The following is a 14,393-nucleotide window of genomic DNA, read 5'->3' as shown; positions in this document are numbered from 1 at the left end:
TGAACTACAGAAGGAATGTTTCTCTCTCGTTCGTGACAGCAGTTTCCCACCTGGTCCATCCACCCCTTCGTTTTCCTCAAAGTCTGATGTTAACCAGCACTCCGCCCCGCTGGTCTGCTGCTGTCCCTTTAATTAGCACAAAGATGAAAAGAATCCCTGACCCATTTTGTGCAACATTTGTCCTGTAGTTTCTCTCCACTTCTCCCCTACCCTGTGGAATCACCTTAAAGGGGACCGTCTTTCTCGTTCTCTCTTACTTCAAACAAAAGTCTTCCTGTCTGCCCTTGATAATTGGCCAAATTGGTCCCTGGGCTGGGATGAGGAAATCAAGCTGTTTTTAATGTGTGATGAGAAGGCATTGGGTGGGGGTGAAGGAAGTCTGCATCGCCCAAGGGTCCCAACAATGGATCCCTCATGGTAGGCCGAATGGGTAGAGTGAACACAGTGAAGTCCTGTTGTCTTGGTCTAAGAGGTTTGGTAATGTCACTTGTAGTTTTAGTAATGGTGTGTGAACCCCCCGAGTTTTAAGACCCATTTAAAGGTGTTGTGTTTTCCAGGTCAAGTACTTTGACCTCAAAGGTCAAATTTAAAGACCATTTGAAATCATAAAGGACTGTTGGGAAGCAACACCTGTGAATGCACGTTTATCACAAAGACTCTCATTACTCAAGGTCTGTAGTTTTATAAGACTCAGAATAGTCATGTTTGTTGCTGATGTCCCAGCATTCGCTCTGGCTGTGATGGTGGTAGTAGTAAAGTTCCCTCAATTTTTATTTAATCTTTTTTTTTTTTTTTACAAAGCCTTCCCTCAGGATGCTGATTTTGTCTGGAGCAGGGCTGGGATAAACGATTATTTTTTTAAACGATTAATCTAGCGATTATTTTTCCGATGCAACGATTAATCTAACGATTAATTTTTCCAGACCGATTCGATTTCGAATATCTCCCCTTTAATTGACTACTAACAATTTATACATGTTGATTTACATATCTGAATGAAAAAAACATCAATTCCTTAACATTGCAATATATGTTTATTGATCTTAAAATTACAAAATAAAAGACTGACTAAGAATGCATTACTTTGCACTTGTATAGAGATAGCATTCAATAAAACCTTGAAGCCTTGACACATAGCTTACTGAAACAAGCTTACTGAACACATAGGGTCTAGCTTACTGAAAAAAAGTTCTTCTTTCAGATGAAAATAACAACAACTTGATGTCTAGCATTCAATAAAAAAGGTCACCCAAAATACTTGTTTAGAGCAATTGAAAGAATACAGTAACCAATGTGAACTTGAGGGCTTTAAGCTAATACAGAGAGTGCTTTTCCAAAAAAAAAAAAAAAAAAAATTAACAGTGGGAGCTAGCAGCCTGTAATGGAGAAAAAAAAATCTCAGAATGCTCCACGTGTAAAAATATAATTAAGACGAGTAACGCTGGAACGTTTTTATGCTGAAACGGCCTCCCATACCACGTGAAACTTTGGCGTTCCCCCCTTTTCTATCGTGTCTAATGATTTTGGTTAATATGCACGAGGGAGAGAGAGAGAGCAAGACAGCGCTCGTGTAGTTTGTAGACTGTGAGTGCGCGAGCGCTCGTGAAACTTTGGTGTTTCGCCCTTTTTCTATCGTGTTTAATGATTTTGATTAATATGCACGAGGGAGAGAGAGAGCAAGAAGCGCTCGTGTTGTTTGAAGACTGTGAGTGCTCGCGCGCAGCCGGGGCTCTCTCTCGTAGGCGCCCTGTGAGGCGCAGCAGTCATTCTATTCTACATCCGATCAAATAAGGCTTTGACAGCCGCCAAAAAAAAAGATCAATGCAGAAAAACCCCTGGATTGGTTATATAACGTTGGACAGAATGTTGATTCGGCCATCGCGTATATTCAGCGCACATAAGGTAAACGTTTTGCAAACGTTTTTTAGAGAAATAAAAACAGGTCGACGAATCGATGAGCATATTTTGCGTCAACGTATTTTTTGCGTCGACTTCATCGATGACCTTGACGCGTGGTCCCAGCCCTAGTCTAGAGGTTTTAAAACATCTGCAGTGACTCATTCATCTGTGAGTCACATTTCCAGTGCATGTTCCCCATTGGTGAGCTAGTGTAGAATCTTGAATAAACAGCAATACAGTCAGTCAGTATTATAAACGACATTTATCACTATACACAGAGTTTCTGAAAGTGGATTATTGCAACGATGCCTTGGAAGAACCATTTTTGGTTCCCTCAATAAGGAATAGTTAAGTCATTAATGAATAGTTCACCCTCAGGCCACGCGTGATGAAAATGAGTTTTTTTTTTCATTTTGCATCTGCTAAATGATTAAATGTAAATGTAAATGTTTCTTTATTATATCAGATTTGGAAAAATTTTGCAATAAATCACTTGCTCAAAAATGGATGCCCTGCAGTAAATGGGTGCTGTCAGAATGAGAGTCCAAACATCTGATAAAAACATCAAAATAATTCAAGTAATCCACCTGACTTCGGTCCATCAATCAACATCTGGTGAAGCAAAAAGCTGCTTATTTGTAATAAACAAATCCATCAAGACATTTTTACTTCAAGTCTTCTATCTGTAATATTGCTTTCTAAGTTTATTTGTATATCTGGTTATGGTCTTCTCCCATTTTAAATGCTCAACTTCTTTAAAGTTGGGTGGTTCCTTACTGGATTAAGTGTCTGGATTAAATTTGTTCAGAAAGTGATTCAAACAGTGTCGTTGTCACTATAGCGGTGCTGTGGACTTTCTTATTCAATTGTAATTGTTAATGTTATAGTCCTTGGTGCCCTTGGTCCTTTAGAGCTTTAACTATTAAGCTCTGTTGACCCCCTTTTATGAAAGTGTTTCACTCTGCTTTCTATGGGACTGGTCCAGTTGAGATCCATGGATATTAAATAAGAAGTTATTTGTAATGACATAAGCTCAGTTTGTTGCATTCCTATTTCTAATTTGGTTCCCTTCACATATTTTCGCAGCTGGAGACCCAGAGCCCGAAGATGTGAATCCATGTTACTCTGGTAATCATGACTGTGACACAACCGCACAGTGTGTGCCAGCCGGGGGACAGCTGTTTTTGTGCCAGTGCGCCACAGGTTACAGAGGAGACGGCCGCTACTGTTATGGTAAGTTATATATATATATAAAAGTTATATGGAAAGCTTTAAATTCAGTTCCTGTTTAATCAGTCCAGGGTCTGGAATACTTCAGAAATAACCCAAAACGTTTGTCTTCCTTCATTAGGGCCACACATCTGCATAACATCAACAGTGCAGGTCACTCAGAGGTGGGGTCATCACCACTGAAGTACATTAGGGTAGCCAGAACGTTTCCTATCCAATGAGTCAAACAAAAATTAGAGGAAACCCTCCTTGAATCATTAACGTGCCCAGTGGCTTTTCCCCCCATCTGCAGTCTTTCATCTTCTTCTTCCCACTGTTACCAAGCCAAACAACAGAAAGACTAAACACTCTTTAGGTGGAATGTGGGAGATCTGTGGGGTTGTGGTGAGTCTGGGGAAGATTTGTAAGCAAAGATTTAAGCTTGTTGGGGAGGCTCAGACCACCTGATATTTCCTCATTTGAAGAACCCTTCCCCTCCGGAAAACTCCCTATGTACTCATACAGATGTTCTTTTTTTCTTGAGAGTCGATTCGAGACCTACCAACCTGTATGCATTTTGCTTAGCGGCTAGGCATTTTGACCTCAAAGTACTCTAGTGATGCCTCTCTTCACGTACAGTATTCAAAACAAGCAATGGAAAAAGATGTGAAGTGTTCAACCAATCAGAGCATTTTTTTGGAGGTGGGGGTTGCATTTAAATTTAGTTTAATTTTCAGCATTTAATTTCTCTCCTAGTAACCTATAGTTTATAGTTTCAGTACAAAGCAACTCATGCTTGCCACATTAGGCTGCGTGTGAGACTGACAGAGACACGCTGTTTAATGTGTTTGTGATCAGTGAACTCAATTGTTAAACGACAGAACTTGCGATCATAGTTGCTTTTGGGAAAAACACCCCTGGATGGGAAATTGACTGTTATGGAGTATATCAGCTGCAGCAGTGCATGTTTGCATAATATCAGGAACAAGATGAATGTTTCGAAGTCATGTCAACAATTTCTAAAATAGTTTTATAATGCTTATTTGCATTAAGTTAAACTTTTCTTAGCTGTTGATTACTTGCAAGTTGGAAAGAATATTGAGGAATAATTAACACTCATACGATCAATATTAATTACTATTAATTTTGGTAGTAATTTAGTTTTATTTTGATGTTACAAATTATCTGCTGCAACCTAATCGGAAACAGTGCTGAACACAAAAGCAATTTTATCAGAAAAATTTAATTTTTAGATAAAATAATATTTAATAATATTTATTTATTTTAAAGAAAAAATATTTCTAAAAATACCTTTATTAATGATTTTTTTTTTATTCAATGAATGGTGTATTTTATAATAGGTTGTTAAGATCAAATTGAAACCAATTAAAAAATATTTTTTTTGCACGTAAAAATTAATATTCAGGAGGAGAAAGCATGGATCAGTGCATATTGCATATTAATATCACAAATAAGATGAATGATTCAAAATAATGCTGACAGTTTCTAAAGAAGAAATTTTCTGTGGATAATATATCATCATGTTAATAAGCTCATTTGCATAAAGTTAACATTTGCATAAAGTTAACATCAGCTGTTTTAAATCACTGGATTCACCCATTAAAAAAAAAAAACATTTTCTCATTGAAATTTAATTACTTGTTGCTTAGCTGCTTTGCCATTTTGTCACAAATCTGTGAGAACCGCATAAGGATGGTTTTTTTATGATTAAAAGAGTATTGTAAAACAATCCATATTTTAGAAGTGATTCTTCTGAATCATCCGAACAAAGCAATCCAGCAGAATGAATCGGATTTCCCTGTGTGACTCTGAAGGCACTGTCTACGCTTGATTATGTGTGTGTTTTAAGGCATCATGTTCCTATTAGAGGATAATTTTATCACCTGTCTGAACTCGTCACTTTAGAATAGATAATAAGGGAGTCAAGGAAAAAGAGCAGAGAAAAATCAAGAGAGAGAGAGGGACCGTGGGTTCCTTACCCTCCCTGTAATTAATAATGATCAAAACCAGGTCTCCTGCTGACCATCTCTTAACCCACCCAGAGCCTCAGGCCTGTTCCCACGCACTCCAACAGGGAAGAAATCCCTCGCTATATTTCCATCTCATCACAAATGGCAGGATCTCAAGGCATGTTTTATCTCTGCAGCATCTGACTGACATGTTTGACGCACACCAAAAGAATGAATCTTGTAGTGTTATTGGTTAAGAGTAGAGTGTTATAGGTTCTAATTGAGCATTTGTTCTCTCTCTGTAGATGTGGATGAGTGTGCTGAAGGTCTGAGCTCCTGTGGTGCTCATTCTTCCTGTGTGAACCTGCCTGGGAGCCATCGCTGTCAGTGTGAGAGCGGATTCCAGTTTGGATTTGATGGCCGGACATGTCAGGGTAAGAAACATCTTCATTTCCTGTGCCTGGATTCGACAAAACTTTCCATATTGGACATTCTTATTAATCATTCAAAGACAAATGTATATTTAATGCTTTACAGGAATTATGTTACATTATGTTATATTAATGTTACAAATGTTTTCAAATAAATTCAGTTCTTTTGAACTTTCTGTTAATCAATGTATCACGGTGCCCATAAAAAATTAAGCAGCCCAACTGTGTTCAGCATTGAAAATAATAAGAAATGTTTCTCGAGAACCAAAAAGACGGGAGTAATAGCTGAAGTAATTAATTCACAGAAATGAAATTTTAAAATATATATTAAAAAAAGAATGCATGCTGCTTGGCGTCTCACGGTTTTAAATGTTTCTTGTTTTAAATGTTTAACTCTACGCGGTCATATTTCACACTATATTGCACAGTATGCAGTAAATCTAAATTAGCTTCTAAGAATATGGTCATCAGTTTATATGTGACTCAGTCTGAGTTGCGTGCTGTCAGTGGGATGTGATGTGTCACAGAGGTTAAATGTTAGTGAATCACAGGCTCATTCTTGAATGCTGTAGGTGAAGGGTTTTGCAGTGTGGTGGGGGGCATGGGTAACCAGAGATGCTGGGGAAGGGAGGGTATTTTGAAACAATGACCCAATGTCCCGCTCAGGGAATGTGCGTAGGAGACACACGCAGCTGAAGAACACAAAGGGGTCAGAGTACAGTTAACTCTTCTCCTTCCTGTTCAGTGCACTCTGGTCTTTGACGAGATAGAGGGAGTTTGGAGCCTTTTGGGCAACAGCTAGTATGACTTTAACATCCTGAGAAAGCGGTTAATGCGGTGCTTGTTGAGTTACAGAGTAAGCGTTGTGTTCTGTGGTATGTGCAGATGTGGACGAGTGTCGTGACCAGCCATGCCACACCCAGGCCTCGTGCTCAAACAGTCCGGGATCTTTCCAGTGCCAATGCCAACTGGGACACCATGGAGATGGTTTTCTGTGCCACCCTCAAAACGGTAGTTGCTTGCAGATTTAGATTTGAACATTCTTTTATTTAAGTAAAGTCCTAAATTCTATAATATCTGGTTCATTTGCATTGAAGGTCGTCCCAAGACTCAGTGTGAGCAGCACAGAGACAGTCTTCAGAGTGGAAATGGTGGTGTTCCTCTGGTAGGAGCCCTCATCCCTCAGTGTGATGAGGAGGGTCAGTACAGGCCGCAGCAGTGCCACGGGTCCACAGGTCACTGCTGGTGTGTGGACAGCAGGGGACAGGAGAGACCGGGGACCCAAACTCCACCCGGAACCCCGGGAATAAATTGTGACGAGCTTGGTAAGACAGCTGTACACGTAGTGTTTCCAGTTTCATACTAAATTTCCAGTATGAAACAATTTTTTAGTCCTAAATAAAACCAAAACAACACATAAAACTATACAATCACAGCTAATCCAATATATACAGCTATGTGGAGTGGGATTTTGGTCTAATGTGGATGGTGCAAACTTACAAATTGGTATTGGCGAACAATGAAACCCCATAATAAAATAATGATAAATATATTACTTACAGCCATATATACAGACCAGAAAACCACAGTAGAACACCATTTTAGCACCAACTTTCGCATAGGCTACAAGTCTAAAACATGTTTGACATGCTCACCATGCTGTTGTTTATCAATTATAGGCTTTCTAATTCACTTAGTAGTTTCACATTATGTGTAAGTAATCACTCTAATTTGTAGCAGAGCTTAGAGTCCAGTCTGCCCTGTGTTTATCCAGATTACAGAGCAGGAGGAAAATATGAGCAGCAAGTTTAGTCCATTTCAACACCACCAATGAATGTGTCCATTGTTTTATTGTTCACTTGATTTATCCCTTATTTGTTATGGATAAATATCCCCATATTGTGCCGTAATATGGCACATATTGGTTTCCCCTGGTTTCCCCTCTGACACCCAGTGCCTCCAGCCCAGCATCCAGAGGCGGTCTGTGAGCGCTGGAGAGCCAGTCTGCTGCAGCAATATGGAGGTCAGCCGGAATCCCACCATTATCTACCTCAGTGTGACTCTGCCGGGGAGTTCAACCCAGTTCAGTGCTACGGAGACAGCAGCTACTGTTGGTGTGTGGACCAAAACGGGCGGGAAGTATCAGGAACCCGCTCACATGATGCTGTGAAACCTGCCTGTGAGTGTCGCTCATTGTGAAACCCAGAGTTTCCTCATGAAAAAACACTAGTTACATGGTTTAACGCTTGCACATCTACATTCTCATGTTCACATTTAAAATAAGGGCCAACAAAATCATTTGTATTGCCAAGCTAAAATGATCTGCCAACTTTTAGGTATACCTACTGTGGCCCCTCCCACCATGCACCCTCTGCCACGCCCAGACGTGACCCCGTCTCCATCAGGCACGTCCTTGCTCTATGCCCAGGGCCAACAGATTGGGGTTTTGCCTCTCAATGGCACACAGATGGACAAGCAGAGATCTTCAGTGCTGCTTGCTCTACATGTGAGACTTGCACACTATTGATTGAAATACTGATTGAAAAGTCTGTGGCTTTGAGAAAAGTATACTAATTCTCTCCTGTTAACTCTTTCAGGGCTCTATAGTGGTTGGCATTGATTATGACTGCAGAGAAAGAAAAGTTTATTGGACAGATCTGGCTGCACGGACAATCAATCGAGCCAGTCTGGAGCCAGGATCAGAACCTGAGATTATCATCAACACAGGTATGTTTATTTTGAATTATTATTAAAATCTGTTTAATATATTATAATACAATATAATATAGTATAATATAATATTCTTTTACAGCTCTGATGAGTCCAGAAGGTCTTGCTATAGATGCCGCCCGCAGGAGACTGTTTTGGGTGGACAGCACATCCGATAAGATTGAAACAGCGAACTTTGATGGAAGTGACAGGCGTGTTCTGTTTGACACAGACGTAGTAAATCCCAGAGCCATCATTGTGGACTCTCGTACAGGGTATGTGCTTCAGATTGCTTAAAGATATCAAATATATATATGCTATCTTGCATATTATTTTTGTACGTTATCATATTTATTTAGATTTTAAAAATACATTCTTAATAAATATTAATATATGTAAATATAAAATAAAAACAATGTAATAATACACACGCACACATAACCCAAGCTGTTTTAATTCTATGTATTTTGCCAAGAGGTCAATCTGTGATGTTTATATCCTGTACATATACTGTATAGTTCTATTTTATTATTTATTTTAATTAAAACATTAAATTAATATTTTTTTTTTATAAACAGAAACTCTAGAGCGTAATATCATATCCTGTTGTCCATATTCATCGCAAGGTCTGAAGTAATGTTGCATGCTTAAATCTAATGCATCTTAATTTCTCAAAGAGATGCCACCATTCTTTATTCAATGCATTTAATATTATTTCTTTAATAATAATAATAAGAATATATATATATATATATATATTATTATTATATTATATGTTATCTGCTTTGTGAAGAGTGTGATTGAGGGGAAGCGAGAGAACAGTGTAAAGCATGCAGAGCAGCGAGAGAGTGAGAAGGTTAGAATGTGTATGGGAGGCAGAGAAAATAAGAGGGCAAGGCTACAGATTTGCCAAGAAGTTAGCGTTGCTTCAGTGTCTGGCATGGCTCTCAGGTCTCCAGGGAACGTGTGGGCCAGCAACTCCTCAAACACAGCATCTGCAACATCTGGAGTCACTGAACTAGGGTGGAGGACAGGAGATATAACTTGAACCTCACAGGCCATGAGAATAGCTTCTAATGTGCGTTTGTTGGTGCTGTGATTTGGGCTACGTTGCTAGTTTGTTCATACTGTCACGTAGTGTTGTCACGGTACCAAAATTTCAGTATTTGGTACCGATACCAGTGAAAATCCACGGTTCTCGGTACCAATTTCGGTACCAAAGCAAAACACAAAAATATGCTAATAAAAAAAAAATAACTTTTTAGCACTAAAAATAAAACCAATGCCATTCTTTATACTTATTTACAATTTTGTTTAAAATGTTTCTACAAGTTATATAAATATGAAAAACAGTAAACAAGTTTCACCCAATTTTAATTTGTCTTTTAATTTATGAAATTTAAACACATTTTATTTTTGGTAAATAAAGGGGATTTGCTATTAAAATTAAAACATGGAAGAAATATTGTGATTTATTTCTTTAAAAAAATATTTTTTTTATAAATTTTTTCAACAGTAGTAGCAGTATCACATACATTTTACTAAATAATAGTAATATTTTTAGCACAATGCCTTTATGTAAAAATTTACTTTTAGGGCCTAATGAATGCATATTTGTCATTTTAACTGAACTTAAGACTGGTGGTAATGCTTAAGATATTTTTGGTCATTGAGGGTTTCTGTAAAAAAATAGTAATAGATCGTATTAATTATTATTAAAAGATAATACTACTACTAATTCTACTATCATACTAATGTATAAACAATGCACTATGAACTGATGAGCTGCTGGGTTCATGAATATTAATCACGTTGTCTGCGTTCGGTCAAACTGATTTGCTGAAATCAAAACAGGGACGGTAAGAGATCAGCGCCAGCCAATGAAATTGCCATTTACGCATTAGCTCCGCCCACTACCGGAGAAACCGGTATGTCTTCTGCTTGTTCGAAAATGAATATGAATACGATCTTAACGAACTCCATTATTTTGACAGGAGAAGACAACAAAGAATAGTTTACATATAGCGTGTCGATTCAGCGTGGTAAGACTCTCGCTCTCTCTCTGCATGTGTGAGAAACATCAGTAAAGCGACGGCGAGTCGTGCGCCTCCACAAAGAGTTTACAGAGCATCAAATACAGGTGCGCTGTGAGTCCATTGAGATGAACTGAAAAGTTCAGATAGCTTGATGAGGGAACTCTGAAGCTCAGATGCTGAAATTAATGCAATGCGTCTGTAGTAAACAAACCCGCACGTCTCTGCCATTCATTAATTCACACAGAGACGCGCAGAACACGGATTCATATTTCAAACAACTTTTGCGGCTTAACATTTACAGATACTGGTCCATATGGAGGAGATTTGATTTGATTAATTTATGCTAACTTTGACAAATTCCATGACTGTCAATATTAAAATGCAAGGTTCATTTTCATGACTGGATTTTGAGATTCCGTCCTCGTTTTCTGCTTCGCGGAAATCATAGCGCTGAACCGGGTTTGAACGGGACCTCGGTACTACCGGTACTTAAAGAAACCTGGTACCGTCACATTTAAATTTTTTTAGTACCGACTTGGTACCGAAGTACCGGGTCTTTTGACAACACTACTGTCACGCATTAATCCATGCATGCATGCATGAGGTGATAGTTCTGATTAACAAGCCATATGGGTTAAAATCTGATGCATTTGTCAAGAATTTTATGAAACAAATGTTTAATTACACAAGGAGTTGTGTAAAACTGCACTGTCAGCTGATTTTCTGCCCAACTGAGTTGGTCTTATACATATCTTTTACTTCAAATAGCCTGAAATTGTGATTTTGTGCTTCTAAATCCTCAGAGAGAGACCTAAGTAACATAATTTGTGGTTATATCTCTCTCTCTTTTTTTTGTTTGTCTAATGAGTGATTCAGCTTAGCCATAGGCTTGCTATATTTACCATTTCCTGAGGGACTGAGATTCTCTCATAGGCCTTTCTTTAAAACATTTTGTTTAAATGAATGCTAAATAGAGCAGAGCGGTTTTGTATGTTTCTAGATTTAGGAAAACATGTATTTCAACACTTGCATTAAATTAAACTCGATGCCATCTTTCCACCCATCTCAAAAGCCTTTTATTTCAATGTAATGCATCAAATGCAAACTTGGCTGGTCAAAAAATTTGAAAGAAGCTGCTTATGCTCATTAAGGCTGCATTTATGTGATGATTACTACAGTAAAAACAATATTGTAAAATATTATTACAATTTAACTTTTCTCTGAATATATTTATTTGAATATTCTTGTAATGGCAAAGCTAAATTTAAATTTTGCATAATGTATAATTATTTTTTAATAATTATATTTTAAATGTATCAAATGTTAAATTCTAATTGTAAAATTAAAATATAATTATACTTATAAAATTATATTTATATATTTTATGTATTTTGTTTTACAATTTTATAAAAATAATTACATTTATAAAATTATATTTTTGAATTATATTTATATATTTAATAATATTTATATGAAAAACATACATTCAGAATAAAGAATAATAATAATAAAGTCTATTTTATATAGTTTAGAAATTGTTTATATTATAAAAATTCAATTTTGTTCCTGTTTTTTTTTCATCTGATCTTTACACAGAACACTCTACTGGACTGATTGGAACCGAGAAGCTCCTAAAATCGAACGCTCCTCTGTGGATGGACAAAACCGAAGAATCCTGGTACAGGATGGCATCGGACTGCCCAATGCTTTGACCTATGACTCCACCACACGCCAGATCTGCTGGGCCGATGCAGGTGTGCTTCGCTCAAAACTCAGACTATAAACTACCAGTTTACAAACTTACCATTTACAATTTAGGCTAGTTGTTGCATATGTTGAAACTTATTCTGACCATGTATATCTGAATTAGATGAAACCAAAATATCAGACAGGCACTGAAAAAGCTCATTAATAACCTCTTTTTTTGGTATTTGACAGGAACCAAGCGCCTTGAGTGTATATCCCCTAATGGGACAGGGAGACGTGTGGTCCACAGTGACCTAAGCTACCCCTTCAGCATGGTCGCCTTCGCCAATCACTACTACTACACAGACTGGAGGAGGTAAAGCAGCACAGCACATGCATGTGCAAGACCATATGACCACCAGAATCCGAATCAGAAATAGTTCTATTCATGAATGTCCCTATTTTACATTTTTTTATAAGTCCTTCACGCTTGTTTCACTCCAATTTCTGCGTCACACTGCACCTTGTGCTCTATTCACTTCCATCCATACTAAGAATACAGAACATGAAGCAGAGTAGAACATGTCATTTTTTATATTTATAAAAGTACCTGTTATTTTTAAGAATAATAGCTCTGGAGCTTACTCTAATTTCTTGTGCGGTCCAGTTAAAGTTGAATATGACTAACTTTATCAATTAAATTGTTAATGAAAAATGACTAATCAAATTTTCTTTTATGGTGTTTCAGAGATGGGGTCATCTCTCTCAGTCGAGATAACCTGTCAACAGATGAGCATTTGCCGGATCAGAGGTCTCATTTGTATGGTATTACAGTCGCCCCTCCACACTGTTTATAAGGTACTTATACATTGTTTATACTGTACTATAAGGTACTGGTAATGTATGCAAGTTTTAGTCTAATACATTTTAAATGCATATATGTGACCCTGGACCACAAAACCCAGAAATTGAGATTTATACATCATCTGAAAGACAAATTAATAAACTTTCCATTGATGTATGGATTATTAGGATCGGACAATATTTGGTCGAGATACAACTATTTAAAAATCTGGAATCTGAGGGTGCAAAAAAAATAAATTAAATACGGAGAAAATCGCCTTTAAAGTTGTCCAAATGAAGTTCTTAGCAATGCATATTACTAATCAAAAATTAGGTTTATATATATTTATGGTAAGAAATTTAGAAAATATCTTCATGGAACATTATCTTTACTAAATATCTTAATGATTTTTGCTATTAAAGAAAAATTTATAATTTTGACCCATACAATGTATTTTTGGCTATTGCTACAAATATACCCCAGTGACTTAACACTGGTATTGTGGTCCAGGGTCTCACACACACACACACACACACACACACACACATATATATATATATTAAAATAGGTTTATTTGAAATAGAGTTATTTGAAATTGTAATAATATTTTCCAGTATTACTGTTTTTACTGTATTTTTGGTCAGATATATGCAGCCTTGGTGATGGTGAGCATAAGAGATTTCTTTCAAAAACATACAAATCTTACCAACCCAAAACTTTTGAATGGTATGTGATCAATGGACTTCTCCTAATGTAGTTTAGTGATTAAAAAAATTATTTATGATTTAAAGATATAGCCTGAAACAGATTTTTCTAAAGTCTCTGTATTTGTCCACATACACCTAAAAGCACATCATGTTTACAATGTAGCAAACTGTGGATGATCTCTTTTTCAGCAAATAACAGGATGATAACATTTCAGACATAAGCTGTCAGCTTCAGGCACTTAAGAGAAAAGTACAAGGCACCTGCTGCCAAATCACTGTAGTTTTAACAGCGGCGATGAAACACTGGAGTCACACTGGTACTTCAAAGCATGTCAGTTCTTTAGAAAACAGTCAAACAAGATCAAAGTAGGTGTTTGTATATCTGTCTGTACCAGCATATGAAGCAGGCAATTTCCCCAGTAGAAAATGAAATGTTGTCGTGTTTGCCCCAACATTGCTTTCTAAGGATTTCCGACGAATTGTATTATAGGGAGATGATAATGACAGAGCCAGCATTATATGGTGCTATTTTGGGCAAGAGTTTGGAGAGCTTGTGCTGTGGGAATCACGACGGACACGTGGACTCCGAAGAGAGCTGATCGCAGAACCCGCAAGTCTCACCGAACGTCACTGTCAATGCTAAAGGGCAAATTTACAAACATGAAAGCGTGAATATTTTCTCAAAATAGTTTTGTAAATTTGTTTTATACCTCATTTCTTTCTACTGTAATTTTGTATGTGACTTTTTGTTAAAAAAATAAAATAAAAAAATACCCTAAGCCTTTTTTGGTCATTTCAATTTTTTTAAATACGCTAAAATAGTACTTTTTCCCCCCAAAGTAGTCTTTTACCAACTTTAATTTTTTTTTTTTTTTAATCTTTTGTAAGATATTTAGATATTT

The 14,393-nt window shown here is 37.1% G+C and overlaps 1 protein-coding gene across 2 annotated transcripts in view; it reads left to right on the top strand.

The window, feature by feature from the left end:
* The window catches only part of LOC132111396 (nidogen-2-like), a 29,192-nt gene extending 14,928 nt beyond the window's left edge, over window positions 1-14,264 (top strand). Inside the window, exons 9-20 of one of the 2 annotated variants that reach the window (XM_059518658.1) lie at window positions 2,986-3,132; window positions 5,384-5,512; window positions 6,395-6,520; window positions 6,607-6,834; window positions 7,473-7,688; window positions 7,846-8,015; window positions 8,107-8,236; window positions 8,322-8,493; window positions 11,851-12,008; window positions 12,193-12,316; window positions 12,689-12,798; window positions 13,982-14,264. In XM_059518658.1, the coding sequence (XP_059374641.1) occupies window positions 2,986-3,132; window positions 5,384-5,512; window positions 6,395-6,520; window positions 6,607-6,834; window positions 7,473-7,688; window positions 7,846-8,015; window positions 8,107-8,236; window positions 8,322-8,493; window positions 11,851-12,008; window positions 12,193-12,316; window positions 12,689-12,797 (1,709 nt within the window). In that variant the 3' untranslated portion in view covers window position 12,798; window positions 13,982-14,264. Of the gene's footprint in view, window positions 1-2,985; window positions 3,133-5,383; window positions 5,513-6,394; window positions 6,521-6,606; window positions 6,835-7,463; window positions 7,689-7,845; window positions 8,016-8,106; window positions 8,237-8,321; window positions 8,494-11,850; window positions 12,009-12,192; window positions 12,317-12,688; window positions 12,799-13,981 lie in introns of both variants that reach the window. The other variant, XM_059518657.1, reaches the window with a different exon arrangement.
* The last annotated feature ends 129 nt before the right edge of the window (window positions 14,265-14,393 follow it).

This window comes from Carassius carassius, chromosome 31 (genome assembly GCF_963082965.1).
Source record: "Carassius carassius chromosome 31, fCarCar2.1, whole genome shotgun sequence".
Classification (NCBI taxonomy): Eukaryota; Metazoa; Chordata; class Actinopteri; order Cypriniformes; family Cyprinidae; genus Carassius; species Carassius carassius.
Note: the sequence above shows the minus strand (reverse complement) of the source record. Positions and strands in the feature narration are given on the sequence as shown.